This window comes from Amblyraja radiata, chromosome 19, assembly GCF_010909765.2.
Source record: "Amblyraja radiata isolate CabotCenter1 chromosome 19, sAmbRad1.1.pri, whole genome shotgun sequence".
Lineage (NCBI taxonomy): Eukaryota > Metazoa > Chordata > Chondrichthyes > Rajiformes > Rajidae > Amblyraja > Amblyraja radiata.
In genome coordinates, this window is record NC_045974.1 from 38,392,304 (window position 1) to 38,420,225 (window position 27,922).

Sequence of the window (27,922 nt, forward strand, 5' to 3'; positions counted from 1 at the left end):
TGAGCTCAATGCGTTTTATGCTCGCTTTGATAGGGAGAATACTGATGCGCCTTCCCGAGTCCCCATTCGCTGTGATGGTATTTCAGTCACAGTCACAGAGGCCAACGTCAGAAAATCCTTCAGGGGGGTGAACCCTCGGAAAGTGTCTGGACCTGATGGTATCCCAAGTCGTGTTCTAAAAACCTGTGCGGACCAACTGGCTGGAGTTTTTACGGACATTTCAACCTCTCACTTCTGAGGTCTGAGGTTTCCACCTGCTTTAAAAGGGCATCAATAATACAATGCAATACAATAATACAAGGGTCCAAGAAGAGTAAGGTGACGTGCCTCAATGACTATCGACCAGTAGCACTAACGTCTGTGGTGATGAAGTGCTCTGAGAGGTTGATTATGGCGCATATCAACTCCTACCTCGACAAGAACCTCGACCCACTGCAGTTCGCTTACCGCCACAACAGATCAATGGTGGATGCGATCTCACTGGCTCTCCGCTCCGCTCTGGACCACTTGGACAACAAAAACTCATATGTCAAGCTGTTATTCATTGACTGCAGCTCGGCGTTTAATTCCATCATCCCCTCCAAGCTGGTTACCATGCTCTCAGATCTGGGTCTCTGCGCATCCCTCTGCAATTGGATCCTCGACTTCCTCATCCACAGACCACAGTCTGTCTGTATTGGTGGAAATGTGTTATCCTCGATAACAATCAGCACTGGAGCACCTCAAGGCTGCGTGCTCAGCCCCCTGCTGTACTCACTCTATACTCATGACTGCATAGCCAGACATATTGCGAACTCCATCATCAAGTTTGCCGACGATGCCACTGTTGTGGGACGAATCACTGATGGTGATGAGTCAGAGTATAGAAGTGAGATCGACCGACTGACCAAATAGTGCCAGCACAACAACCTGGCTCTCAACACCAGCAAAACCAAGGAACTGATTGTGGACTTTGGAAGGGGGAGGATAGGGACCCACAGTCCCATGTATATCAACGGGACGATGGTGGAAAAGGTCATGAACTTCAAATTCCTGGGCGTGCATATTTCCGAAGATCTTTCCTGGTCCCAGCACACTGTTGCAATTATAAAGATAGCACATCAGCGCCTCTACTTCCTGAGAAGAGTCGGTATGTCAAGGAGGACTCTCTCGAACTTCTACAGGTGCACAGTAGAGCATACTGACTGGTTGCATCGGCAACTTGAACATCCAGGAGCGGAAATGAATGCAGAAATTTGGGACCACTGCCCAGTCGGTACCCGAACGTGGCACCGACAGACAAGAGGCTGAAGCAAAGAAGTCGAAGCCAAAGAACCGAATGTGATGGACGCATCCAGTGATATGATGGACACGGGGGTCTGCACCAATTGCTGACGAGTCCTGTCCCCGGCAACGTCATGTCCGTTATTGGTCTTTTCTGTTGAGCGGCAGTCGGTCTTTTGGCGTGTAGGCGACGCCACCTTTCGGGTAGGTGGCGTTTCGACAGAGCGGCCATTCGGTAAGTTTGCTTTTAGGCGACACAGCTTTTCGGTTCGTTGGCTTTTAGGCGTCCCGCCTTTTCGGTTAGTTTGCATTTAGGCGTCCCATCCTTTCGGTTAATAGGCGTTTCGTCTTCGTAATCTTTCAGTTTATTGGCGTTTTGGCCTCGTTTCCATTAGGTTCTTTGGCTTCGACTTCTTTGCTTTGGCCTCTCATCCGTCAGTGCCACTTCCGCACACGGCCCAGTCCATCATCAGCTCTGATCTCCTCATCATCGAAGGGATCTATCGCAGTCGCTGCCTCAAAAAGGATGCCAACATCATCAAAGGCCCACACCATCCTGGCCACACACTCATCTCTCCGTCGCCATCAGGTAGAAGGTACAGGAGCCTGAAATTTGGTACATCCAGGTTCAGGAACAGCTACTTCCCCGCAGTCATCAGGCTATTCAACACAACATCATACAAAATCTGAACTATAACAGCCTACTGCACTTTATCTGTTTATTTATGTGTATATATATATGGTCATTCATGGTATATAAACACACTGATCTGTTCTGTATTTATGTCTATACTATTCTGTTGTGCTGCAGCAAGCAATAATTTCATTATCCTATCTGGGACACATGACAATAAACTCTTTTGACTTTACTGATACGATGCCCGTGTTATGTGGAGACTAATTCAGCACATTTCATTTTTCCTGCACTTGTCATATTAGATTTATTATATGGTCACAATTGAACATGCCATGCAATTGTACCTCTATTTAAGCAGGCAGAATTTCAGGTAAAATACCCTGTAAGATCTATCCTGTCTGACTTTCTTCCATTTGCTATCCCTGGTGAAACTGCAACATAGCTGGTTTAAAAGTAAAGCTGTGTTTGAAGTGGTCAGTTCATTAAACTGATCAGAGTTGACATCTGATTTTCTGCCTGCCCATCATCTCTCTTTGGAGAGGTGCTATAATTAGATACACACTGAGGTCCTTTGCGGAATGCTTGCTTTTGTTTAAGGAAATTTAATCTTCAGTTCAGAGGCTCTGTTTACCATGGATTAGATGGAGAAATGAAAGTCAGAAGAAAGCAGCATCAGTGGATAATTTTAAGGCAGATCGATTCTTGATTAGTATGGGTGTCAGGGGTTATGGGGAGAAGGCAGGAGAATGGAGTTAAGATAGACAGATCAGCCATGATTGAATGGCGGAGCAGTCTTGATGGGCTGAGTGGCATAATTCTATTCCTATCCCTTATGAAACACTGATTTATTTTCCTTTTTTTTACATTTATTAAAAAAAATATGAATGACTTGTTATATCATGTAGTTTAATGCACATTGGGTGTTGCAGGATTGCCTTCCTGATAGATCCAGCATATGGGTCTTAGGCTGAATGAGAGTGTTTGTCGCTTCCTGGGGTCTCACACAGTGCTGAAAATTCTTGATGGATTGCTGGCAGTGGAAGTTAACAGCTGACACGAGTTCGAGGAGATACCTTGCAGTGAGTGGGTGGCCTGGAGATTGCTGGCTCACCGATTAGTGAACAACCCCTTGATCCAGCCACCACCTGACCAGAGAATTGAAGTGCTGGCTGTAACTGGTGCCTGGCAGGTTGGATGTTCTCACCAAATAGGTTATTTGGTGAATATGTCGGAAATGCATTGACATTGAAAATAGAAGCAAGCCTTGATTGGAAAACTTGAACCGGTGTTATTTAAATGGGCGCTCATGCTACCTGTGTTGATGCTGAGGAATTTGAAGCATCCAGTTTCTTCCTTGATCATTTTGCACTTGATCTTATAATGATGACCTAGTGATCGTTCACACAATGCTCCATCTCCTTGCAGCCATTATCCTGAAGCTCGACCATCACTTGCCTGCCCACAATTGAATATGTACCACCCTACCCAAATCAATGATCCTTTTCATGTTACTTTCCTTCCCTACAAACCACCCAACCTCCACCAACAATCTGCCAGCCAACAAATTTTCTCAAAGAGCTCCCTTATCCAAGTTGTGTAGGAAGGAACTGCAGATGCTGGTTTACACTGAAGATGGACACTAAATACTGGAGTAACTCAGCGGGACAGGTAGCTTCTCTGGATAGAAGGAATGGGTGATGTTTCAGGTTGAGACCCTTCTTCAGATGTCAAGAACTCGCAGACAAAAGTCCTCTGCGACACCTTCAGCTTTGTGCATGATAGTATATTGCTGCAGGGGTCATGTACAGTATATAATAGGGACATACAATATCTCCTACATGGTAACATGGGGCATTACAGTTTCCAGTTCCTCATATTACACACATAAATTATGATGTTTCAATTGTTATCCTCTTGTTTGCAATGAGGAATGACAGTGAAATTCTCTAATTGACAGGCACACTAATTATTTTTAATACTGTTATAAAGAATTGTTAGAAGAATTATAGAAAGATATTTAGCCCTGTGTCAGAGCATTGCCCTTCTAAAACCCTTTTCAATCCCTCTTTTCCAAGGCAATCCATGGATGATAAACAAAAAAACAGGCATCTGCAGTGTTGTAAATTAAAGCATTATATGTTTTAATAGAAAAATTAAAAATACATAAATGTATTAAAAGTAGATGTAAAAAAATACCAACATTTTATAAACATTGAACATTCTCTGTATGCAAAATATGTTTAAGACATTTGAGTATTTAGGCAACATTCTAAATTATTTTCTTGTATAAACAGGCATTGTGAGGTATATATAATTTGATATCACCAGCAATATCTGGGGAATGTGATTTCTCGTGAACAATACATATAAAAATAAAAAGCTATTCAGAAATCCAGCAGAAAATAGTGCAGATAGTGACTGAATATTGCACAGAAAAGGATTAAGTGGCTTACTTAAGGACTTCAAGTCTCATATGTACTTAATCTTATGTAAAATACTTTGTTTCGCCCACAGCTGTTTATGCAATTCATCTGGCCAGACAGCGAATCACATCAATTTTCTGCTTTTCCATCTGCCATTCTGAAGCCTCACATTTTCAGAGGCACATATTGATTTCATAAAGATTTAAAAAGTGTCACATGTCTTTGGTGGTGGTAGGATATGTAGCCAATCAGCAAGAAACAGAATGCATACCGTGCGGTATTTTGCACAGATCTCCAGGGAAGCAGCAAATCTTAAAACTGTAAAATGTGTCTTTTTTACTGCTGAGTACTCAGAATGTTCAATCTGTTAACACAGACTCTGCTGAGAAGAATTTCTGAATAGGCCTGGTTTATTGGACCTTTGACATGATAGTGTGATTTAGAAGCAGACAAAGCATCTCGGAGTGCTGAAGCCTTGCTCTGGCTTGAGTTGTCCTTTCCAGTAAAGGAGCGTGCTAAATGCTTCATTTTTATACGCATTGTTGATCTAGAGTATTCAGAACTGGTTACCTAAGAGGAGAGGAGGGAAAAAAGGGAAAATCATCATTTATATATTCCAAAAGAATGTTTATTTTTGATAAAATCAGTTTCAAATGATATCTATTCAAGACATTGTCACTTCTCTTATCAAGGTATTTCATTTTTACTTGAACCATTAAACTTTGCAAGATATTATCCTCACAGATTTGATATAATATTTGGATTTAAGCAGCTAGATTTTGGGCTCTGAATTTTAATTCTTGAAATATCTATCTGTCATCATCTTATTTTATCTGTTGTCATTGGCTTTATTGATCCTTATCAATTAAACTGAAACATGGTGATCTATCCTTTAACCCCCCAATTTTGTACAATTGTTTTGGTTAGTTTATATTACTAATTCACCACAAGATTAGTAGATTCCTTAGTGCTTATTTTCTTTACCCTTTTGTTGCTGATGCATTTATAGAATGCCCTATATTCTTTTGATAATTTATTAGGTCCACCGGGAGGTTCTGGGAGACCCTCTCTCACAGCTCCCTCTCTGTGATTCCAGGAGTCTGAAAATGGATACATCACCTATCCATGCTCTGAAGAAGGGTCCCGACTGAAATGTCACCTATCCATGTTCTCCAGAGATGCTGCCTGACCCACTGAGTTACTCCAGTATTTTGTGTCTTTTATTATGTCTTGTTTGCTGACTCAACTCTTTTATTAACCTCTTCCCTCAGGTGCTTGTTTCTTCTTAATTGCCACAAACAGGCAGGTTACAGCAGTGAAGCAAAGGTGTATATTATTGTGGTGAAGCTGATGCACTGGCATCTATGCAGAAGTGGACCTGTTCTATTTACAACGCTTTATAAAGTTCCTCATGAGACGATTGTGGATTGTACAAATGCTGGCGGGCTGATGTCCTTCGATGTACAGACTGATTCTATTGGCATGGACTCACTACTCCTGTGGAACCTCTGTTATGATACGTAGAGTTGTGCAACTATGGGAAAGCTATCTCATATATAATGCTGATATAAGAGTGGCATGGAATTGGAAAATTCAGAAAAAGATTCCGGGAAGAGGTGAACCACCAAGGCTAATTAATTTACCGGTGTGATTGGTGAGATCTGGGATTTGTTGGAATCATGACATAATATTCAGTGGGAATTCTACAATGTCTTGAATGCTCAAAAGCATTTGATACGCTGTAGAAACTATATTGTGTATCATAATAAGTTATGGAAAATGAATTAGATAAGTACACTGAATATCTCATTGTAATATCTTGATTGCAAAATTAATAGTAGAAACATTTAAAAAAAAGTTACCTCATGAAAATGACATGCACACTTTCCCTGAAGAAATTCTTTATAACGTCCCATAGTGATACTAAATGTATCAACTACATCAAAACCATATTTCTTTGCCTCGGAGAGTATTTCTGTATTTTCTTTCCACAAGTTTTGTACTTCTTCCTAAAAGAACAAAAAATAATCAAATACATGAAAATATCTTTAGTCTTTGGCATATTAACGAAAATTAGGAATTTGAAGTGATTACTTGTTTCACCTGGTCTTAAATTTGGGGATCAATTTAGATATATCTATTTTAGCGAGCTATTTAGACATTATTTTAAATTACCCATAATCCTCAAAATGTTTACACACTGTTGAAGCTACCGTTACTGGGAATATCTGAATGTTTTAAAATGATGGCAGTAATTCATCTTCTTGTAATGCATACAGTGTGAATTCTATAGATAGACACAAAAAGCTTGAGTAACTCAGTGGGACAGGCGGCAGCTCTGGAGAGAAGGAATGGGTGACATTTTGGGTCGAGACCCTTCTTCAGACTCTATGAATTCTAGATCTACTGACCAAAGAATCAAAAGAAAACTGCAGTAGTATTGAAACAATTTGGCAGGTACATTGTAAGTTGATTATCTTTCTTTCTTTCTTATTATGTGGCAATATTCATGTGTTCTACTTTTTTTTTGGAAGACCTGCAAGGAGACCGTTACAATAATCTAGCCTACTAGTAATAAAGGCATGTACAAGTTTTTCTAAGTCTTGAGCTGACATGCTACGTTTTTGAGGTGATAGTAGGCCGATTTTGTTACTGATTTGATGTGACTGTCGAAATTTAAATCTGAATCCATAATGACCCCAAGATTTCTCGTTTTGTTTGAAGTTTTCAGGGATAGAGAGTGAAGGTGTTGGGTTACTTTAAACCTTTCCTTTTTAACACCAAAAACAATTATCTCCGTTTTGTCCTTATTTAGTTGGAGGAAATTTTGGCACATCCAGTCTTTGACTTGCTCAATGCACTGGCACAGCAGACCTATGGGGCGATAGTCATTTGGTGATAGCGCTACATAGATTTGAGTGTCATCGGCATAGCAGTGGTGGTCAATATTATTATTTCGCATGATTTGCCCTAGTGGGAGCATGTAGATGTTGAATAAAGAGGGCCCTAAGATCGAACCTTGCGGGACTCCACACGTCACGTTGGTTGGTTCTGATACAAAGTCGCCAATGGAAACAAAATAGTTCCTATCTTGTAGATATGACCTGAACCAACTTAAGACTGTGCCTGAGAGCCCCACCCATTTTTCCAACCTGTCCAAAAGTATTGAGTGATCAACAGTGTTGAATGCAGCACTGAGGTCTAATAGCATTAATATTGAAACTTTGCCAGAGTCTGTGTTAAGACGGATGTCGTTTACAACTTTAATAAGGGCGGTCTCGGTGCTATGAAGAGGTCGAAATCCTGACTGGAAGTTGTCGTAGCAGCCAGTTGAAGCCAGGAAGTGATTAAGTTGCTGGAGGACAACTTTCTCAATGATTTTACTTATGAAAGATAGGTTTGATATTGGTCTATAGTTATTAATAATAGAGGCATCTAGGCTCCGCTTTTTTAAAAGAGGTTTAATTACTGCAGTTTTCAAGGCTTTTGGGAAATTGCCTGATTGAAGAGAGCTGTTAACTATTTGCAGTATGTCTATTGCTAGGCAGTCAAAAACATTCTTAAAGAAGTTGGTAGGTAAAGCATCAAGGCAGCAGGTGGATGGCCTTAGTTGTGTTACCGTTTCCACAAGAGTTTTAGAGTTTATGACATTAAAGCATGTCGTCATTGCCACGTTACCTTTGCCTAAACAGGGTGGTGATCCAACATTTTTGTTTGAAGCGGTGATATTGATGGCACGTCTGATGCCTTCAATTTTATCTGTATAAAATAATGCAAACTCATTGCATTTCTGCGTGGAATGGAGTTCAGGTGGTATTTGTGTTGGGGGGTTGGTCAGTCTGTCAACAGTTGCAAATAGGATTTTTGCCTTATTATTGTTGTTGTTAATGATATTGGAGAAAAATGTTTCTCTAGCACTTTTTAAGTCTAAATTGTAGGCACGGAGGCTCTCTTTATAGATGTCATGGTGAATATGAAGTTTTGTTTTCTGCCAGATGCGCTCAGCTTTCCGGCATTCTCTTTTCTGGGCTGTTACAAAAGCAGCTTTTCTCCAGGGTGCCTTTTGCTTACCAGAAATCGTTTTAACCGTAACAGGTGCAATGACATCTATAACTTTCACAATTTTGGAGTTAAAGTTATCTACAAGATCATCAGCAGAACATGGGTTTAGAGGTGGTAACAAGGAGATGGCATTTTTAAAGAGTACATTAGAATGTTCATTTATATACCGTTATTTGACAGTACTTTGATTTTGTCTGTATGTCGGGAATAAAAGATATATTAAAGAAAACACAGAAGTGGTCAGACAATGAAGGATCAGTCACGAAAATATCAGAAACATTGAGACCCTTTGTGATAATCAAGTCCAGGGTGTGCCCCTTACAATGAGTAGCCTCTTTCACATGTTGAGACAGTTCAAATGTGTCTAAAATAGTAAAACATTATTTTGCACCCTTGTCATTCAAATCATCAGTATGAAAATTAAAATCACCAGTTATAACTAGACAGTCAAAGTCAGTGGAGATGCTAGACAATAATTCTGTAAAGTCATCGAAAAAATTAGCATAATATTTAGGAGGCCTGTAAATAATTAATAGGAGAACTCTGGGGGAACATTTCAATACAGCACAAAGGTATTCGAATGATGGAAAATCACCAAGTGACATCTGTTTCCCCTGAAATACATTTTTAAATATAGCAGCAACCCCTCCACCTCTTTTTCCAGATCTACATACATCAAAAAAGTTATAGTTGGGAGGAGCTGTCTCGATCAGAATGGTTGCACTGTTATTTTGTTCTAGCCATGTTTCAGTTAAAAACATAAAATCCAGTTTAGAGGTGGTAATAAAATCGTTGACTAAAAATGATTTGTTATTAAGAGACCTAACATTAAGCAGACCCATCCAGATGGTATTATTGATAGGCTTTATGGTTGGTTTTGGTTTGGAGGTAATAGGTATCAGACCACATTTGGAGTATTCTGAGCAATTTTGTGCCCCATATCTGAGGTAGATTGTGCTGGGCTGGAGAGGAGGTTTACGAGAATGATAACGGGAATGAGTGGATTAGCCTATCATGAGCATTTGATGGCTTTAAGGGCCTGTCCCACCAGTATGCGACTACATGCGGCGAGCGCGACCTAACGTGGTCGCTTGAGCCGTACGGCCACGCGGGGCCAGTCCCACTTCGATCGCCGGAGCCGTATGGAGTTGTGCGGGACTGTCCAAAAATTCCGCGCGGCAACGGCCTATCGGCCCGCAGCCGCATTGAGGCTGTACGCAGCGCCTCGACGGGTGTACACAGCGTCTCGATGCCGTACACAGCGTCTTGACGCCGTACGCAGCGTCTTGACAGTGTACACCTAGCGTGTGGCGTTGCGCGATTACGTCACCGCCCGGGGTGCCGTTGCGTGATTACGTAACCGCCCAACGCCGTGCGACGTCCAAATTCAGTCTGCCCGCCTCCTGCCCAGCTGGTTGGTGAATATGATGTCGGGACCAGCCCCGCACAACTCTAGACGGCTCTGCGGTTGGAAGTGGGACCGGCCCCGCGAGGCCGTATGCCTCAAGCGACCACGTTTGGTCGCGCTAGATGCATGCAATCGCATGCTGGTGGGACAGGCCCTTTACTCGCTGGAGTTTAGAAGGATGAGGGGATATATCTCATTGAAACTTACCAAATAGTGAAAGGCCTGGATAGAGTGGATGTGGAGAGGATATTTCCACTAGTGGGAGAGTCTAGGACCAGAGGTCATAGCCTCAGAATTAAGGGACGTTCCTTTAGGAAGGAGATGAGGAGGGATTTCTTTAGTCAGAGAATGGTGAATCTGGAAATCATTGCCACAGAAGGCACTGGAGGCCATCCATGGATATGTTTACGGCAGAGATAGATAGATTCTTGCTTAGTGCAGGCAGGTGTCAGGAGTTATGGGGAGAACGTAGGAGGATGGAGTTAGGCGGGAGAGATAGATCAGCCATGATTGAATGGCGGAGTAGACTTGATGGGCCAAATGGCTTAATTCCGCTACCATCACTTATGAACTCATGAATATCTTTTGGTAAACATACGCTGTGTGCTGCACATTTCATGCCATTTAAAATTTAAAAAGTGCATCAATGCTCCCAACTCATCCTCAGCTTTTTAATCTTTCTATGACCTTCTGCTTTTGTTTCTTTTTTCCACATTAGATTGTGTGGAAAGTTTGAACCATTGAAAAGTTGTTTGACCTGCACAAGGTGGTTCTGCAGAATAAATAATATTCCATGTTCTTCTGAAAGTTCTGCTGGACTCCTGTAAAACTAGTCAAGGGATACTTTGATCGTGCAATATCTTAGACCATAACAGTTCATAGCAAATATAGGGATACTTTGCCCACGCCAGTTGCTGTTCGTGTTTATTTTCCGCAAAATAACAATTTTTCAGTTTGCTGAGGTGTCTGATGCCAACAACTTTAGATTCTGGATCTTGTTTTGTAGGACATGAGTTACGCATGTTAAAGGGCTTAAGGTGAACACCGAGTTTTGCTCGATGAAAAGGCAACGCATTTAATTGGACCTTAAATCCATTAGTACTTCCGTTTACCACACCTGCTGCCAAATCTCCAGTTGCAACCTTGAGACTTTCAAAGGTTTGGATCACACAGTGGTTAAATATTTAATCTCCTGAAATGATACCCTAGGTCTAATTCCGTCATCCTGAAGCTTTAATGAAAGAGTATCCAATGGCTTATGAAATGACCAGGTGGCATTCGCAAAGCATGTGGCACATTAAGTGCACTGAGACATGGAAGCTGCACTTAAGGATTTCCTCAAGGTTGTCTCCACTTTCTTTGCTGGTGTAATTTATCTACTGTGTCAAACTTTGGGAGGTTTTACCTCCTGAAAGCATGAGGCACTCTCTATAACGACTGCGTTGAGTTTAAAAAAATACTTAAATTCCACGATCTTCAATGGAATTCAGTCAAAAACATCCATTAATGTATGAAATGGACATTCATTTGCTTTTAAAATAGATCAGAAAATGGAAGGAAGAAAAAGGCTGATTTAAAATTTTATTTTTAGTAATGATCAATTCACCCCACAAAAAAAATGTAAAGTTCTTTAATAGATGTCATTTTTTAGCTAGTGACTGTACTGAAGGGAAGAATTTCAGAGTAATAGCTCTGATAAAAATGGGCGGGCACAGATGGTTTTGGTCTAAGTCGTTGATTGCAGCAGTCATTACTAATTACCACGTAATGGAGGAGGCCCCATGAGATCACACAGAGTGGCACAATTCACAGTGGCAATCTCCACACAGTAAACAAATCATGGACTGCCTAAAGCAGGCTTTATTTAATGGGATAGTTGTGGTGATGTATATGTTTACTGCAATGTGCAATGACCCCCATGCTGGTTCTGCATGTGCCCATCTACCAAGAATAGCATTGATCGATTGCTTTTTAGTTAATTGGCTGACCACAGACATACAAACAAATGTGTTTACATCTACCTGGGAGTAATTGCATCAATATCTTTGTGAATCAAAGCCAATATCTTTTTGTGCTCTGGTTGGTTCAGATATATCAGAGATATGGGCATTCTTACTGGACTCTGCACTGGCACAGAACTGCTGAAGACTTGAATACTAACTGGTAGCTACTGCACACACCACTATCGGATGGCATGTTCAGATATCCCATAAGCACATGACATTTGGTTTCAAACTGTCTGCAATAACTTAATTTGGTTCAAAGTTAATTAAGTGACTCTCGGAATAAGATTCCAAAGCAGCTATAGTAGCGCTGAACAATTTCCATGGTACCTCTACTTCAAGTTTTTAGTTTGGGCGTCATTGTATTGCCACATGATCAAAGAAGATTTGAACACAATTGTTATTTTATATATACAGACACACACACATATAAATCTCAGTACATATATCTAGTACACTCAGTACTTCAGAGTTCTAATTCGTGCAGGATGGAAACTAAACAGCCTGTCCCACTTGGGCGTCATTTGCGCGTTATTTACGTGACATCATTTACGCGTCATGACTCACAACGCGCACGTGATGCGCGCATGGTGCGTGGTGACTTAGGCAGTGACGAGCGGTCGCACGCGGCACCCCAGGATTTTGGGATGTTTAAAATCTTTGCGTGCCATCTGCGTGACGCGCAAATAACGCCCAAGTGGGACGTGCCCTTAAGGTGCTGAATTCCTACACAATTCCTACAATTGCATCATGACCTGGTTCAGCAACTTGAACGTCCAGGAACGGAAAAGACTACAAAAGGTTGTGCCCCTGCCCAGTCCATCACTGACTTTGACCTCCCCACCATTGAAGGGATCTATCGTAGTCGCTGCCTCAAAAAGGCAGCCAAAATCATGAAAGACCAACACCATCCTGGCTACACACTCATTTCATCATTGCCATCGGGAAGAAGGTACAGGAGCCTGAAAACTGTAATATCAGGAACAGTTTCTTCCCTGCAGCCATCAGGCTATTAAACACTACAACAAATAAGCTCTGAGCTCTGAACTGCAAAATAATATATTATTACTGCACTATATTTGTTATTTATTGAACTTTTTTTCGATTTCTTGCTTCCCCTCTTCCTTCATTACAACCAAAAAGTAATCTACTTTTCTCTGCAGCACACCGAGACCTCCCTGATCAGGTAGCATTGATAGCTACCGGCCCAAGACTAACACAAAGTATGAAGAAGGTTCCCAACTGAACTGCTGTCTGTCCATTCAGACAGCAGTTCAGTTGATGGCTGACCAGTTGATTTCTTCCAGCACTTTGTGTTTTGCTCAACATTCCAACATCTGCAATTCCTTGCATCCCCTGCCACTAAATATTGATTTAGTGCCTTGGCACTCCAGCTCTCAGACCGAGAAGCCATTCTCGGGTTAGTGCAGAAGGCTGCAGAATGAAAGTTTTCTTAGTGCTCCAGTATGTGTCAAGCGCTCAACTGCACTGAACACATGGAGACAAATAGGTGCAACACTTGCTACATGTCATGCATAAAAATCTCAGGTGTCGAGAGTGTTTAATTGTCATATGTATCGACAACAGAACAATGATTTTTTTTCTTGCAGCAGCATAACAGGTCTGTAAACACAATACTCATAGAGAATATATAATAAACAAAATGTCAGTCAATTAATAACCACAATATCGCTGCAAAAAAAGCCTTAAAGTCCTCAGTGCAACAAAAGATGTCCCTAGATTTCATTGTTAAGGTTAATGTTGTGTAGTGTTTGTGACTTGTTGGGAAGTGTCTAGCATACATACAAATCTGACAACAACACAGAAGCTGTCGATGTCTTCAGAAGGCCAGTCCACCAAGTGTCTGCCTGACACCAGTCTAACAGGCCCCCTGATCATCTCTCTAACTATCTCACCATCTTGCAGTCCTCTGTCAGCAATCCCCATTCACACCAACATCTGCTAGACCAACCTAAACATATATCTGCCACAGCACCTGGACGTTCTAGGAGCAGAATTAGGCCATTCAGCCCATCAAGTCTACTCCACCATTCAATCATGACTGATATATATCTTTCCCTCACAACCCCATTCTCCTGACTTCACCCCATAACCCCTGACACCCTTACTAATTAACAATATGTCAATCTCCACCTTAAAAATATAATTGATGGCCTCCACAGATATGTCCTTTTATTCTGAGGCTATGGCCTCTGGTCCTAGACACTCCCACTAATGGAAACATCCTCTCCACATTCACTCAATCCAGTTCTTTCACTATTCGGTAAGTTTCAATAAGGTCCCCCCTCGTCTTTCTAAACCCTAGCGAGTGCAGGACCAGTACCTTCAAACCCTCGTCATATGTTAACCCAATCATTGCTGGGATAATTCTCGTAAACATCTTCTGGACCCTCTTCAACACCAGCATATCCTTCCCCAGATATGTGGCCTAAAACTGCTCACAGTGCTCCTAATGCGTTCTGACCAGTGCCTTATACAGCCTCAGCATGACATCCCTGTTTTTGTATTGTCGCCATCTCAAAATAAATGCTAGCATTGCGCTCGTCTTTCTTACTACCGATTCGACTTACAAATGAACTTTTTGAGAATCCTGCACCAGCACTACCATGTCCTTTTGCAGCTCCGATTGATGAATTCTCTTCTCATTTACAAAATAGTCTACCCCTTTATTCCTACGAACAAAATGCATGACTCCACACTTTGCTACGCTGTATTCCATCTGCTACTTTTCAGCTCGCTCTCCCAACCCGTTCTTCTGCAGAGTCCCTGCTTTCTCTACACTACCTGCCCCTCTGCCTATCTTCATATAATCTGCAAAGATGGCCACAAAGCCTTCAAATCCCTCATCCAAATCATTTATATACATCATGAAGAGTAGCAGCCCCAGCACCGACCTCTGCAGAACACCGCTAGTCACTGGCAGCCAACCAGAAAAATCCCCCTTTATTGCCACTCTGCCTTCTGCCATCCAGCCATTCTGCTATCCATGCTTGTATCTTCCTACTAATACCATGGGCTCTCATCTTCCTTGGCAGCCTCATGTGCAGCACCTTTACATGGGCCTTCTGAAAATCCAGGTAAACCACATCCACTGACTATCCTTTGCAGGGGCGGAAAACCCAGGGGGGACACGTCCCCCGTCTGTTTTGGGAGGTGGGGGACATCCCCCCCAAGTTTTTGTAATCCGGATTTTAAAACCCGGTGAAATCTCCGCTTTCCGCGAGACAGTGGGGGTGGGACTGATGATTGAAGGTGCCGATTGGACGAGAGAGACATCGGTCAGCAGGCAAAGGGGGCAGGACATGATGATTCAGCATGATCATTGGAGGAGGGAGGAGTAGGGGGGGCGGGGGAGGGACTGAGGATAGAGAGCAGTGATTGGAAGAGGGAGACGCGGCACAGACCTGCGCCTCATCTGCAGCCAGGATCGATCCTGGATCACCGGCGCTGTCCCGCGTGCCCCCCACGGGTGGCCAAAGACGTCAGGAGTTAGATGGGAGCTGTGCCCCCAGGCCCACAGCCAGCGCAGAGAAGCAGCGCTAAACCCAGCCCAACTCTGCCTGTCCCGCCAGGTGAACCTACAGCCCTTCCTGGACTTGCTGGAAATATGGCCCAGGCTTACAGTCAGCATGGAGAAGCTGCGCTGGTGTCCCGTCAGTCCAGGCACGGCTGTAGGTTAACCCGGCGAGACAGGCAGAGTTGAGCTGCATTCAGCGCTGGATTGAGCCTTCGAAGCCTCGCACGTGAGTGTGCGCATGCATGCGCGGCCGCCAAAATATTGTGTCCCTCCTGTCCCCCGGTCCCCTCCATATTTTGATAGCGATTTCCGTGCCTGATGTTTGTCTATCCTGCTATTTCCTGTAAAGCCTTTTTAGTTAACTTCTGTAGTTTTTTAAATGCTTCCCAATCCTCCAGCTTTCGACTAATCTTTGCAATGTTCTCTTTTAGTTTTATGGTGTCTTTGACTTCCCTTGTCAACCACGGTCGCCTCATTCTCCCCTTCGAATCTTTCTTCCTCTTTGGAATAAAAAGATCCTGCATCTTCTAAATTGTTCCCATAAATTCCTATCATTGCCGTTCCACTGTCATTCCTGCTAACATCTCTTTCAAATCAACTTTCACCTTTGCTCAAAAGAAATACAAACATATCCGATTTCATCTTCTCCCTCTCAAATTGCAGGTTGCATTTTATCCTATTATGGTCACTGCCTCCTCGTGGTTCTTTTACATTAAGATTCCTAATCAAATCTGGTTCATTACACAATACCAAATCCAGAATTGCCTTTTTCCTGGTAGGCTCAACTACAAGCTGCTCCAAGAAACCATCTTGTAGGCACTCTACAAATTCCACCTCTTGGGGTCCAGTACCAATCTGATTTCCCCAGTCTACCTGCATATTGAAATCCTCATGACCACCGTAACATTGCATTTCTTACAAGCCAATTGTATCTCCTGATGTAACTTCCTGGCTATCGTTTGGGAGGCCTGTAAATAACTCTCTCCGCACTCTAGAGCATCACTATATGAACGGCACAATGGTGCTGCAGGTACGCCCAAGTGATCAATTTTTCTTTCACAAACAAAAACTGTGCCTTTGATTAAATTTATTGGCTACTATAAAATAATAATTAACTTAAGTGGCTGATGGGAGAATGAAAGGGTATTAATGGGTACAGGAGAGGGAATAGGTGTTAGGGTAGTGTGTGGGATTGAGGGGTTGCTATGGTACCTGGCATAGACGATGAGTTAAATGGTCTTCTATACCACAAGGAAATATAAAAATAAGAAGCAACACTCCACCCCACCAGTTCTTCTAATCATGCTTCTACTCTCAAAGGCTTGAGCGTCCTTACAGTCTTTCTTTCAAGAGAGAGTTAGATTTAGCACTTAGGGTTAAAGGAATCGAGGGATACGGGGGAAAAAGCAGGAACGGGGTACTGATTTTAGATGATCAGCCATGATCATATTGAGTGGCAGTGCTGGCTCGAAAGGCCGAATGCCCTAATCCTGCACCTATTTTTCTATGTTTCTATGTTTTCTATGTAATATTGGACACTCTTGGCCACAGAAGGCTCAGTTCAGGATATTGATGGATCTGCCCACAGAAAGTGAGGATTAAGTACATGCAAACAAAAGGCATTGTGCCTATCAGAAAGCCCATGTATGTAAAAAATAGTTCCACCTCGTCAGGGATCTTTGCATCCATGGACCATCTGATGATAAAGATTAGTAGAGTTGCAGAGATGATGCATTTGTATTTTTAAATCAATTATGCAAATTAATTTCCATCTCATCATGTTTCTATGCATGCTGTCAGTAGCTAAGTATGTCCATATACAAATCTCCTAACCAATATAACATCCTGCAAATTTCATACTGAATCAACAATCTCTCAAGATTATTTACTATCTAGTAGAGAAAAATGTGCCATTAAGCACAAATTAGAACTTTGGATGTTATATTGCAATGTTAATGATGGTATCAGACTTTATGTGCGATACTGCACATGCTGGAAATCTGAAATAAAAACAAACTTGAACCTGTGCACACGGTAGGTGCATTTGACCAAATGTTGGAAACATTGAGGAGGACAGGCAGCATCTATAAAAAGAGAAACAGATTTCAGGTCAAGGAACCTTTGTCAGAAGTTAGGAGGGTCTGATCAGAAAAGTTAATTCTGTTTCTCTTGTCATAGTTACTGCCTGACCCACTGAAGGTTTACAGCAATTTTTACTTTTCTTTTATATAAAAATAGATGTCGTTGACTGGATGATTAATTTGCTGCTGCAATTAATTCACACTCCAAAATTGGGTAATTAATTGTAAATTACAAAATAATATGCTTCTGTATTTTCTCTTCTTAGATGGAACATGGACAAAGCATCTTTTTGAGCTATAACTAACAACTAAGGTTATTTTAATATTATTTTCAAATTCACCCTACTGATCTCAGGGAGAAAAATATAACACGGTTGCTGGAATTAAGCTTACTCCCAAGTCTTCAACAATATTCTTTACTGCGGTCTACTAGGTGGTAATCAACTATTTTCTAATAATAATTGGATCAGAGGTCTCACTAATAAAGACGTGCTGCACACAGTAAACTATTTGCAACAACACAATGAAAGCATAACAATTGCAAAACAAAATATTACGATTCAGCAATGTGAAAACATGTTCAACTAAGAGTCATTACCATCAAAAAAGTTGATATTAACTTAACATTGATCAATAAAATGGTACTGACCTAAACAGCTAAGTAAATGGTGGAATTAAAGCACCTCAAGTTGAAACAGTGGTTATGACTAATGTTGCAGGATGGAATAATAATATGGTGATTAGTTTGAAGTAAGTTGGTCTACAGTGGCAAATCAAGGCAAGCATGATAGTTAGTGAATTTGATTTTGTTGATAATCATTGAAAATATAATAATTTTAATCTTGTGGTATTAAGGTTCATTGTATTAAAATTAACAATTTGAATTTTAAAAGTTAATTTATTTTCAAGGTGTACTCACAACATTTTTTTCCTCTTCTGCACTCTTCACCGGTTATGAAAAAAGGTAAACAAGTAACCTGTTACCAAACGTATGGCATTGCTGTTCTGGAGTGTCCCATAGGAACGTAGCAAAGAGTCTGGGGAATAACTGGCCTCTTTTGGCATTCTTCCATAGAGACATAGCTGAGATTGGATACAGTAGATGTCAGCTTTGTTTAGTTCACAGCACTATCACACTATTTGTCTTTGAGGTTTATGGGCCCAGCGTCTGTCAAAAAGAAATGACTTGAATGCAGAACCTAGGCGAGCATTCCAGAGCTGCGGAGATATTGTCCTTTGAAATTTGCCTTAAAGGAAGGTCATACAGCTAGATGTAAAGGCAAAAAAAGATCTTCATTCAAAGCCACAATGAAATTGAGGAATGTGTGAGATTAAATATATGGATTTACCATCATTTGAAACCCAGCACAGTACTTTAGTGCAAGCAATTATTTAGTACTTGAATATCTCCATAAATCTCAAATAAGGTTGGACAAGGTTCCGCTTGGCAAGCTGCTCTGGAAGGTTAGATCGCATGGGATCCGAGGAGAGGTAGCTGAATGGATAGCAAATTGGCTCCATGGACGGAAGCAGAGGGTGATGGTGGAAGGTTGCTTCTCAGACTGGAGGCCTGTGAGTAGTGGTGCTGGGCCTGTTTGTCATCTACATCAATGATTTGGATGGGATCATACAGGGAACAGTCAAGTTTGCTGATGATACTAAGTTTGCAGATAGTGAAGATGGTTGTGAAAGATTGCAACAGGATCTGGATCGGTAGGCCTCTGGGTAATGTTGTAGAGCAGAGGGATTTTCGGAGTACAGGTGCATGGTTCCTTGAAGTTTGAGTCGCATGTAGTTAAGGTGGTCAAAGACATTGCTAAAGAAGGAGGTGAGACCGCATTTAGAATATTGTGTTCAGTTCTGGGTACCATGTCTTGGAAAAATATTGTCAAGCTTGAAAGGGTTCAGAAAAGATTTACGAGGATGTTGCCAGGACTAGAGGGTGTAAGAGGTTGACTTGGCTGGGTCTCCATTCCATGGAGCGCAGGAGGAAGAGGGGGAGATCTTAGAGAGGTATACAAAATCATGAGAGGAATATATCGGGTAGATGCACAGAGTAGGGGAATCGACTATCAGAGAACGTAGGTTCAAGGTGAAGGGGAAAAGATTTAATAGGAATCCGAGGGGTAACTTTTTCACACAAAGAGTGGTGGGTGTATGGAACAAGCTGCCAGAGGAGGTAGTTGAGGCTGGGACTATCCCATTGTTTAAGAAACAGTTAGACAGGCACATGGATAGGACAGGTTTGGAGCGATATGGACCAATCGCAGGCAAGTGGGACTCATGTAGCTGGGACATTGGTGGTCGGTGTGGGTGAGTTGGGCTGAAGTGCCTGTTTCCGCACTGTATCACTCTATGACTCTATAGAGTCAAATATAGAAAGATACTGAAAGGCCATTTCCTTGTACAGACACAGTCCAGAGGTAGCTGAGGACGCCCTACACTCACACCTCAATGAGTTCTGGGTCAGACATCATGTAGAGCATTTAGAAACATAGAATATAGGTGCAGGACGAGGCCATTCGGCCCTTCGGGACACATCACATACCCCTCAATTCGAATAAATTTGAATTTCTATGCCCCAAATTAGCTCATCTTTACGGATGATGTTCGGACTCTTTACACCTCCATCGCTCACCGGGAAGGTCTCAAGGCCTTCCTGTTCTTATTACAACAGAGAAGAAATCAATTTCCCTCTACGAACACTCTCCTCTGCCTGGCAGAACTTGTCTTCACCCTCAACAACTTATCTTTTGACTCCTCTCGCTTTCTCCAAGTTAAAGGTGTAGCCATGGCCCCTCGCAAGGCCTGTTATGCCTGTCTTTTGTTGGCTATATCAAACAGTCCTTATTCCAGGCATGTGCTGGCACCATTCCCCAACCCTTTCTCCATTACATCAACAACTGCATCGGAACTGCCTCCTGCACCCAGAGCTCATTGATTTCATTAACTTCACCACTAACTTCCACCCTGTCCTCATATTCACCGACACCTTATTCCTCTTTCCTCTTTCTTCACCTCTCTGTCTCCATCACAGGAGACAGACTATCGACTGATATTTACTATAATCCGATTTTTACTGTAAGTCCCACAGTTTTCTGGACTACACTTCCTCCCACTCTGCCTCTCGCAAAGACGCTATCTCCTACTCTCAATCCCTCTCTGTCTCCACCACATCTGATCCCACGATGAGGCCTTTCATTCGAGGACATTTAAGACGTCCTCCTCCTTTAGTAAACGAGGTTTACCCCCTACTGTCGTAGATGGATCCCTCACTCATGTCTCCTCCATGTCCCGTAGTTGTGCTCTCGCTTCCCCTCCCGCCCAAATCTACCCCTAAGGATAGAGTTCTCCTGGTCCTCACCTTTCATCCCACCAGCTGCAGCATCGAACACTTAATCTTCTGACATTGCTGTCATCTCCAGCATGATCCCACCACAGTCACATTGCGTTCTGCCTTTTGCAGAGAATGCTCTCTCTGCAACTCCTTGGATCACTCATCCCTGCCCATCCAAATCACCTTCTTCCCAGGCACTTTCCCTTGCAACTGCACGAGATGTAACACCTGCTCTGCCTATACCTCCTCCCTTGTCTCCATCCAGGGACCCTAGCAGTCCTATCAGGTGAGCAGTTCTTTGCTTCTCCAGAAGCAGCAGATATGCACAGGATAAGAATCTGCACTTAGGATGGAGATGGGGAGACCTTTCTTTGAGTAAATGGTTAAGGAATTCATCATCTAAGGGAGCAGTCATTCATTCAAAAGTTGGACTTTCATTCAAAGTTGGTTGATTCTCCTTATGTGCAGAAATTCATCAAAGGATGCGGTAATCAGGTAGGAAAGAGGGTTTGCAGCACACCTTCATTAATGGCAAGGCTTCTAAGCTTCTATAGAGCCTATATTGCTTCTATTTTGTATTTTCTCAGAGTGAGCTGGGTTTCAGTCATTATCAGTATAGGAACGCTATTATTTTCTTCTAATTCTCTGGAATTTGTGCCTGTAACTTCTACAAAAATGCTGCACCATGTTCTCCTTGTGTGAAAACAGATTTGCTGCTGTAACAGGCTCTTTGAGGATAGTAAAATTAGTTATCGAACACTGCTGCCACAAATCAATCTAGATGTGTTTCAGTAAATGTGGATACTTATGTTTTTGTTAAACTTTGTGGGGACCTGGTTTAGTTGGAACGAGATCTGCAAGTTTCAATCTTGTGGGTGGTCATTTATTGTCAAATGTTTTAGTATTCTTTTGGAATTTGTGATCAGAATTACCTTTCAATGTACCAATCAGGTGACGATCTGCGATACATGATTATCAAAGATTATTTTATCACGTTATTCAATCTTTCTTTCACAAATAAATTACATTTTTTTTAAAGAAACTGCCAGATTTCTTGGCGTTATGCCATTGATTCAAAGCAGTTGAACTTTCAGATTTTATGGAATTCATTGAATTCCATCAAAGTAAGTAACATTTTATGATGTAATGATTCATACCAGGTGAAAAATAACTTCTGGCCATAATCAGTTCCATTTTCCTAAATCCTTGTTTTAGTAGGGGCTTTAGTTCATTTAAAATAACATATTGTTTCACTGCATTAACATCAGCATCAGTGATATTTCTCCTGCTATGAATGGTATACCACTTTTCATATATATATATGGATATTAACTACATGCTGAAGACAGAGTGCAATGAGAAGATAGACACAAAATACTGGAGTAACTCAACGGGACGGGCAGCGTCTCCGGATAGAAGGAATAGGTGACCTTTCGGGCCGAGATCCTTCTTCAGACGGGTTCTTCAATGAGAAGAACCAATTTGGTAATTATCAGGTGAAGATTTTGGAGTGAAAACTGCTTGATTAGCATTCCAGAGAAAATTAACAAAGTCTTTTAGCTTCATGGTGAACATAGGAAAGGTGTTGTGGCATTGAAGAGTGACGTGGTTGTGAAGTTAGTAGAGCTATGGCCTCATAGCTCAAGTGACTGGGCTCAATCCAAATCTCTCAAACTGTCTGTGTTTATTTTAGTGTCATACAACATGGAAACTGTCCCTCCAGCCCACCTTGTCTACCCCAACCAAGATGTCTCTCTGACCTAGTACCATATACCAGCATTTGGCCCATATATTCCTAAACCTTTCATGTCCAATGAAATATCTGAACCTTTCTCCCAATGACTGCATGGGTTTCATTCAAGTGCCCCAGCATCTGTCAGCATTTCAAAGACATTTGGGTTCATAGCTTATTTGGCCACCTTAAGTTGGTTCTAGTGTGTAATAAGTGGCAGAATCTGGGTGCAGTCCAAGCCCAATTCAGGTAATAAAACTCCACTGCTCCTCCTCCTCCTCCTGTGCCCCACTCCCCCGGCCCCCCCCCCCAACCTGGTGCACACACATTTGTCCCACCACCTCTATTACCCTGCTCCTTTCCCCTTTCATGTGTGCTCATTGCCCACCCCTGAGTCCAATACTTTCCTCGTATATCACCTCTTTCCCTTTCCCCTGTCCCTTTCTACCCTTATTCCTCCCGCCAGCTTTACATTTCTTGAAACTAATGGTATTGTGATCACTGGACATATAACCATATAACAATTACAGCACGGAAACAGGCTATCTCGGCCCTACAAGTCCGTGCCGAACAACTTTTTTCCCTTAGTCCCACCTGCCTGCACTCATACCATAACCCTCCATTCCCTTCTCATCCATATGCCTATCCAATTTATTTTTAAATGATACCAACGAACCTGCCTCCACCACTTCCACTGTAAGCTCATTCCACACCGCTACCACACTCTACCTCCTCTTCTTTCTTTATCTGACTCCCTTTTGTCTCCATTTCACTTCTAGCCTTTCTCTTACTCTCCCCATGTAACCCTCACCTGTACCCACTTGCCAGTAGTTTATCATTTGCCCGGCTTTGCCCCACCCTCACCTCTCGTTTCCAGCTTTCCCTGCCTTACTCCAACAATCTGAAGAAGGGACCCGGCCTGAAGAATCCTCTGTTCATTCCCTTCCCAGATGCTGCCTGACGTGCTGAGTTCCTCCAGTTGTTTTTTTTTTGCTCAAGATTCCAACACCTGCACTTGCTTATGTGTTGGGAGTTGGAGCAAGTGCGGTGAGAATAAAATAGGATTACGCAAGACGTGTAAATGGTGCTTAATGTTCTGTGAGGGCCTGTTTCTGAGCAATAGGATTCCTTAAGAAAACTCACATTTACTATTTGTTTTTTGGGCTGTCATTGAATGAGTGAGGAAGAACCTCTAATAATACTTGAGATGATGCTGTTCAAGAGCTTTTAGAGGAAGCATTTGTGCTTTACTAACAGAGTTTTATGAGCCTGTCCCACTTAAGCGACTTTTTGGGCGACTGCTGGAGACTATGTAGTCGCCACATGTTCGCCACATGTTCGCCACATGTTCGCGGGTGGTTGCCGGGGAGTCGCCTTCATGGTCGTGAGGAGTTCCCACATTTTGGGAACTAGTCGCAGCCTCATTATGGTAATTGAGAATTTTTCAACATGTTGAAAAATTAGCGATGACTAGAATGCAGCCACCATGGAGATTGGCGAGAATTCTCAAGCGAGATTGGCGAGAATTCACCTACGGGTGGGTCGCAAGGAGGTCCTAGTGGGTTGCCAGGAGGTCGGAGGTTCTCGTAGGTTGGAGCCAGTGCTGACCGGTGAATTTCATTGACTCATTAGGGGAAAAAAAGGTAAGCAGTAGTTTTCAGAACCAAGTAACTGACCGGTAATATTAAATGTCCGCCAAGCTTCACAGCCATGTATCTCTGGCTTCTTAAAAGTTGTCTCTACTCCTTCTCCCTCCTTCTCCCTCCTTCTCCCCCTCTTTTAAAGGATTTTCTGAACACTGTGCTTTAGCCATCTTAATTACAGCACCAACCTTCCTGTTCATCGCGGTGTGTGTCTGTATCACCTTGGCTTTGCACCGTGAAAATTTTTTGGACAGCGCTCCCCTGCTTGCCCTGGCCCCCACCTTTGCGATGTGTGTGTGTGTGTGTGTGTGTGTGTGTGTGTGTGTGTGTGTGTGTGTGTGTGTGTGTGTGTGTGTGTGTGTGTGTGTGTGTGTGTGCGTGTGCGCGTGCGCGTGCGTGTGTGTGTCACTCTGACAGTCGCCGTTGCAGTTCCCGGTTTTTCAGGCGATTGCCGGCAACTTGACAGTCGCCGGCAGTCCGCTGAAAAACCGCCTAAGTGGGACAGGCCCATAAGAGGGAACTGTGAGCTGAAGCATAATAAGGAAGCATCAAGCAATGCATGGGTATAACCTATAACCTATACAGCTTAAAGGGCCTGTCCCACTGTACGAGGTAATTCAAGAGTTCTCCCGAGTTTCCCCTGATTCGAACTTGGAGAATTATGGTAATAGCCGTTCGTAGGTACTCGGGGCTCTCATGGACATTTTTCACAGTGCTGAAAAAACTTCACGAGTTACCGCGTTTCCCGAGTACCTGTTGTTAGCATTACGAGCCGCTACGAGACATCCACGAGCTCCGACGTAGCCGCTAGGTACATTCTACGCACTTACTATAGCAATGTTGCAAAATTTTGAGATTTTAAAAATCAAGTCTGCAATTTATCCCATCAGATAAAGCATAAAAAGAAGTTTAATTTGACACCTAATTCACTTTCATATCTCAAGTATTTAAAAAGTTATGGCCATTTTCATACTCGGAAATTAGCATCTTGTTCCCTATTGATTTTCTATGGACATAACAAAAAAGCTGTGATCGTGGACAGTCAAAAGCCCATAACTTTCTTAAAAATTAAGAGAACTGAATGAAATTTTCAGTTATCATAGATTGAAGCATTCTGAAACAAATATAAATCAATCTTACTTGGATGACCTGAAATTAAAGCATATAATTAGTTAGTTACCCAATTGGAGCTAATTTCAAACTTCAATTACTAGATCTAAACATCTATCTATTTCTTAATAAATGATTAACATTTTTAAATAGCCTAAGTGTCCAAATAATATTCACAAATAATTCACAATAAAACATGATTTTTAAATCTCATTTACATTAATTTATAGGCCAAATGGAAGGAATTTAGTGTTCAATTGCTGTAAATTAAAGTCCATTTAAATCAGCTTTCAATACAAATACAAATTTATTGTCATTTGAGCCCCAGTGAGACTCAAACGAAATTTTGTTTCCACAGCCATACAAACAAAAACAATGTCCTACAGACATACACACAATTAAGTTCACACAAACATCCATCACAGTGAACCCACTGTGATGGAAGGCAAAGTCTTTTCTCTCCCCTGCTCTCAATTTCTCTCCCGATGTCCAAGCTCCAGGCGGGTGATGCTAAGTCCCACGGCCATTTTAGGCCGCGCGGGGCGATTTACGGCCCCGCTCCCGGTCTGAAAGTAAAAGGTCGGAGCTCCAGCGTGCGATGGTGAGTCCCACGGCCATGAAGCCGCGCCAGGTGATGTACGGCCCCGGTCCGGGTCGTTCCAACCCCGCGACACGGGCTGGAGAAGTCGCGTTGCGGGAGCTCCGGGAAGCGGTCTCTCTCTCTCCCCCCGGACCCGCGAGCTCCCGATGTCCCAGTCCACCGGACCTGCGGCTGCGTTGCTGGAGCCTCCGAGCCCCAGGAGTCGAGTCGCAGCAGCGAGTCACCACCGCTCCCCATGCACCGAGGCCGGCCAGCCCCACGATGGTGAGTAGTCCGCAGATCTGCAGTCTCCCGAGCCCCCGGGTCGTTCAGGTTGGAGGCCGCTCCACGGTGCTAGGCCCCAACGGCAACGGAGACCCGACAGGGAAAAGGTCGGGTCTCCCGAACAGGGAAGAGATTTAAAACGGTTTCCCCCTCCCCCCCGCCGCCCCCCACATATACACATTTAAAACCAAGCTTAAAAAAAACACAAACACTACATTTAACTAGACAAAAATAAAAAAAAGACAGACAGGCTGTAGGAGCCGCTGCAACGAGTCGCGCCGCCACCAGGAACTTTCTAGTGGGATCCTGTGAACGCGCTGGTTTAGAACGTTCACATTGCGGTAGATTTGTGCCCTCAAATGCCCAGAAAAATACTGCGGGATATAATTGGCCCAAAATGAGCTACTCGCAACTTTAAACTTTGTATAAAGGGATCTTAAGATGCCCTTTTTAATGTAAAAATAAACAGCCTACCTTCTGTTGTCCCCTGTATGAGATCCGGCCGGTTGCCGATGGTCGCGGGTTTAGAGATTAATTTTTAAACTACTACAACAATTATATAAAGCCCTTAAAACTAATAATAGCTCAAGCGAGGGAATCTTCCAGCGATTTTTCGTTAATAATTAACTAGGCTGAAAAACCTCGATTTGAACAGCCTAGGGAAAATCGCGTTTTAAACCCGCCCCCCTCTAAACGGCGCCAAAATCGCGCACACGGGCTGGGACAGATTTTCAGCGACGCTTCAGGTAGGCTTTGCAACATACCTACTTACTACGAGTTTGATTTTTTTTAAACTCGGGAGAGTTCTTGAATTACCTCGTACAGTGGGACAGGTCCTTAACACTTTTTGTACTGTAGATGAAGATTTTCAGAGGTAGAAATAAGGGATTTTGTGCCAAGACCTAATGTTGTAATCAGAGCTGATAGAGACCCAAAATTCTGGAGTAACTCAGTGGGTCAGACAGCAGCTCTGGAAAAAAGGAATAGGTGATGTTTTGGGTCAAAACCGCTCTTCAGACTGAGAGTCAGGCCTCTGAAGAAGGGTCTCGACCCGAAACGTCACCTATTCCTTTCCTCCAGAGATGCTGTCTGACCTGCTGAGTTATTCCAGCATTTTGTGTCTATTTTTGGTTTAAACCAGCATCTGCAGTTCCTTCTTACACATCAGAGCTGATATACCTGACTCATTGGACTGCCGGCAACACCCACATTAAGTAGATGTGTACATTCCTAGAAACTTGGACACATCACGAATTTCAATTCGGTGAAGCCACGTGTCAAGAAATGAGTGGTGAAAATAAACATTTGATTTGTTTAATACAGTATTTTCTCACACATTCCGTGAGAGCAAATTTTATTCCATGTCTCAAATGTTTGGCTAGTGATTTGTAAATTCTGTAAGTCAAATATTGGTAACCAGAAGAGCCATAAGGCGGGAGTGCCTGCACCCGCATACAGGGAAGGGTGTGTATTCACAACACAGTCATTAACTAATATCTAACTTCTGGTTTGTTTCCATCAGAGTATTATTTAGAAACAGCAGATTCCCACTGGTGGAAGATTTCTTTGAAAACTGTGAAAATATGAAGAAGTAACTGCATATTTTATTCTAAAAGGCCGTGGATGCAGGGTGTTCTGCCACTATCAGCAAATATGTTCTTAAAGTGCCACGTATTGCTTGTTCAGAAACAGAGAAGCAGATATTTCATAACTGGTGCATCTGTTCCATCCTCTAGTCATAGACTGGATTCCTTCCTGAAACCCTTTTCCCCTTTCATTTAGCCAAAACATGAGAATTCCACAACACTGCTTAGAACTAA

At 42.6% G+C, this 27,922-nt stretch overlaps 1 protein-coding gene across 1 annotated transcript in view; it reads right to left on the reverse strand.

Annotated features, from left to right (window-relative positions):
• Positions 1-4,017: 4,017 nt before the first annotated feature.
• cped1 (cadherin like and PC-esterase domain containing 1) overlaps positions 4,018-27,922 on the reverse strand; it is a 235,152-nt gene continuing 211,247 nt past the window's right edge. Inside the window, exons 21-22 of the mRNA XM_033038290.1 lie at positions 6,186-6,332; positions 4,018-4,893 (exon numbers count right to left, since the gene is read on the reverse strand). Of these exons, the coding sequence (XP_032894181.1) occupies positions 4,660-4,893; positions 6,186-6,332 (381 nt within the window). The 3' untranslated portion in view covers positions 4,018-4,659. The remainder of the gene's footprint in view (positions 4,894-6,185; positions 6,333-27,922) is intronic.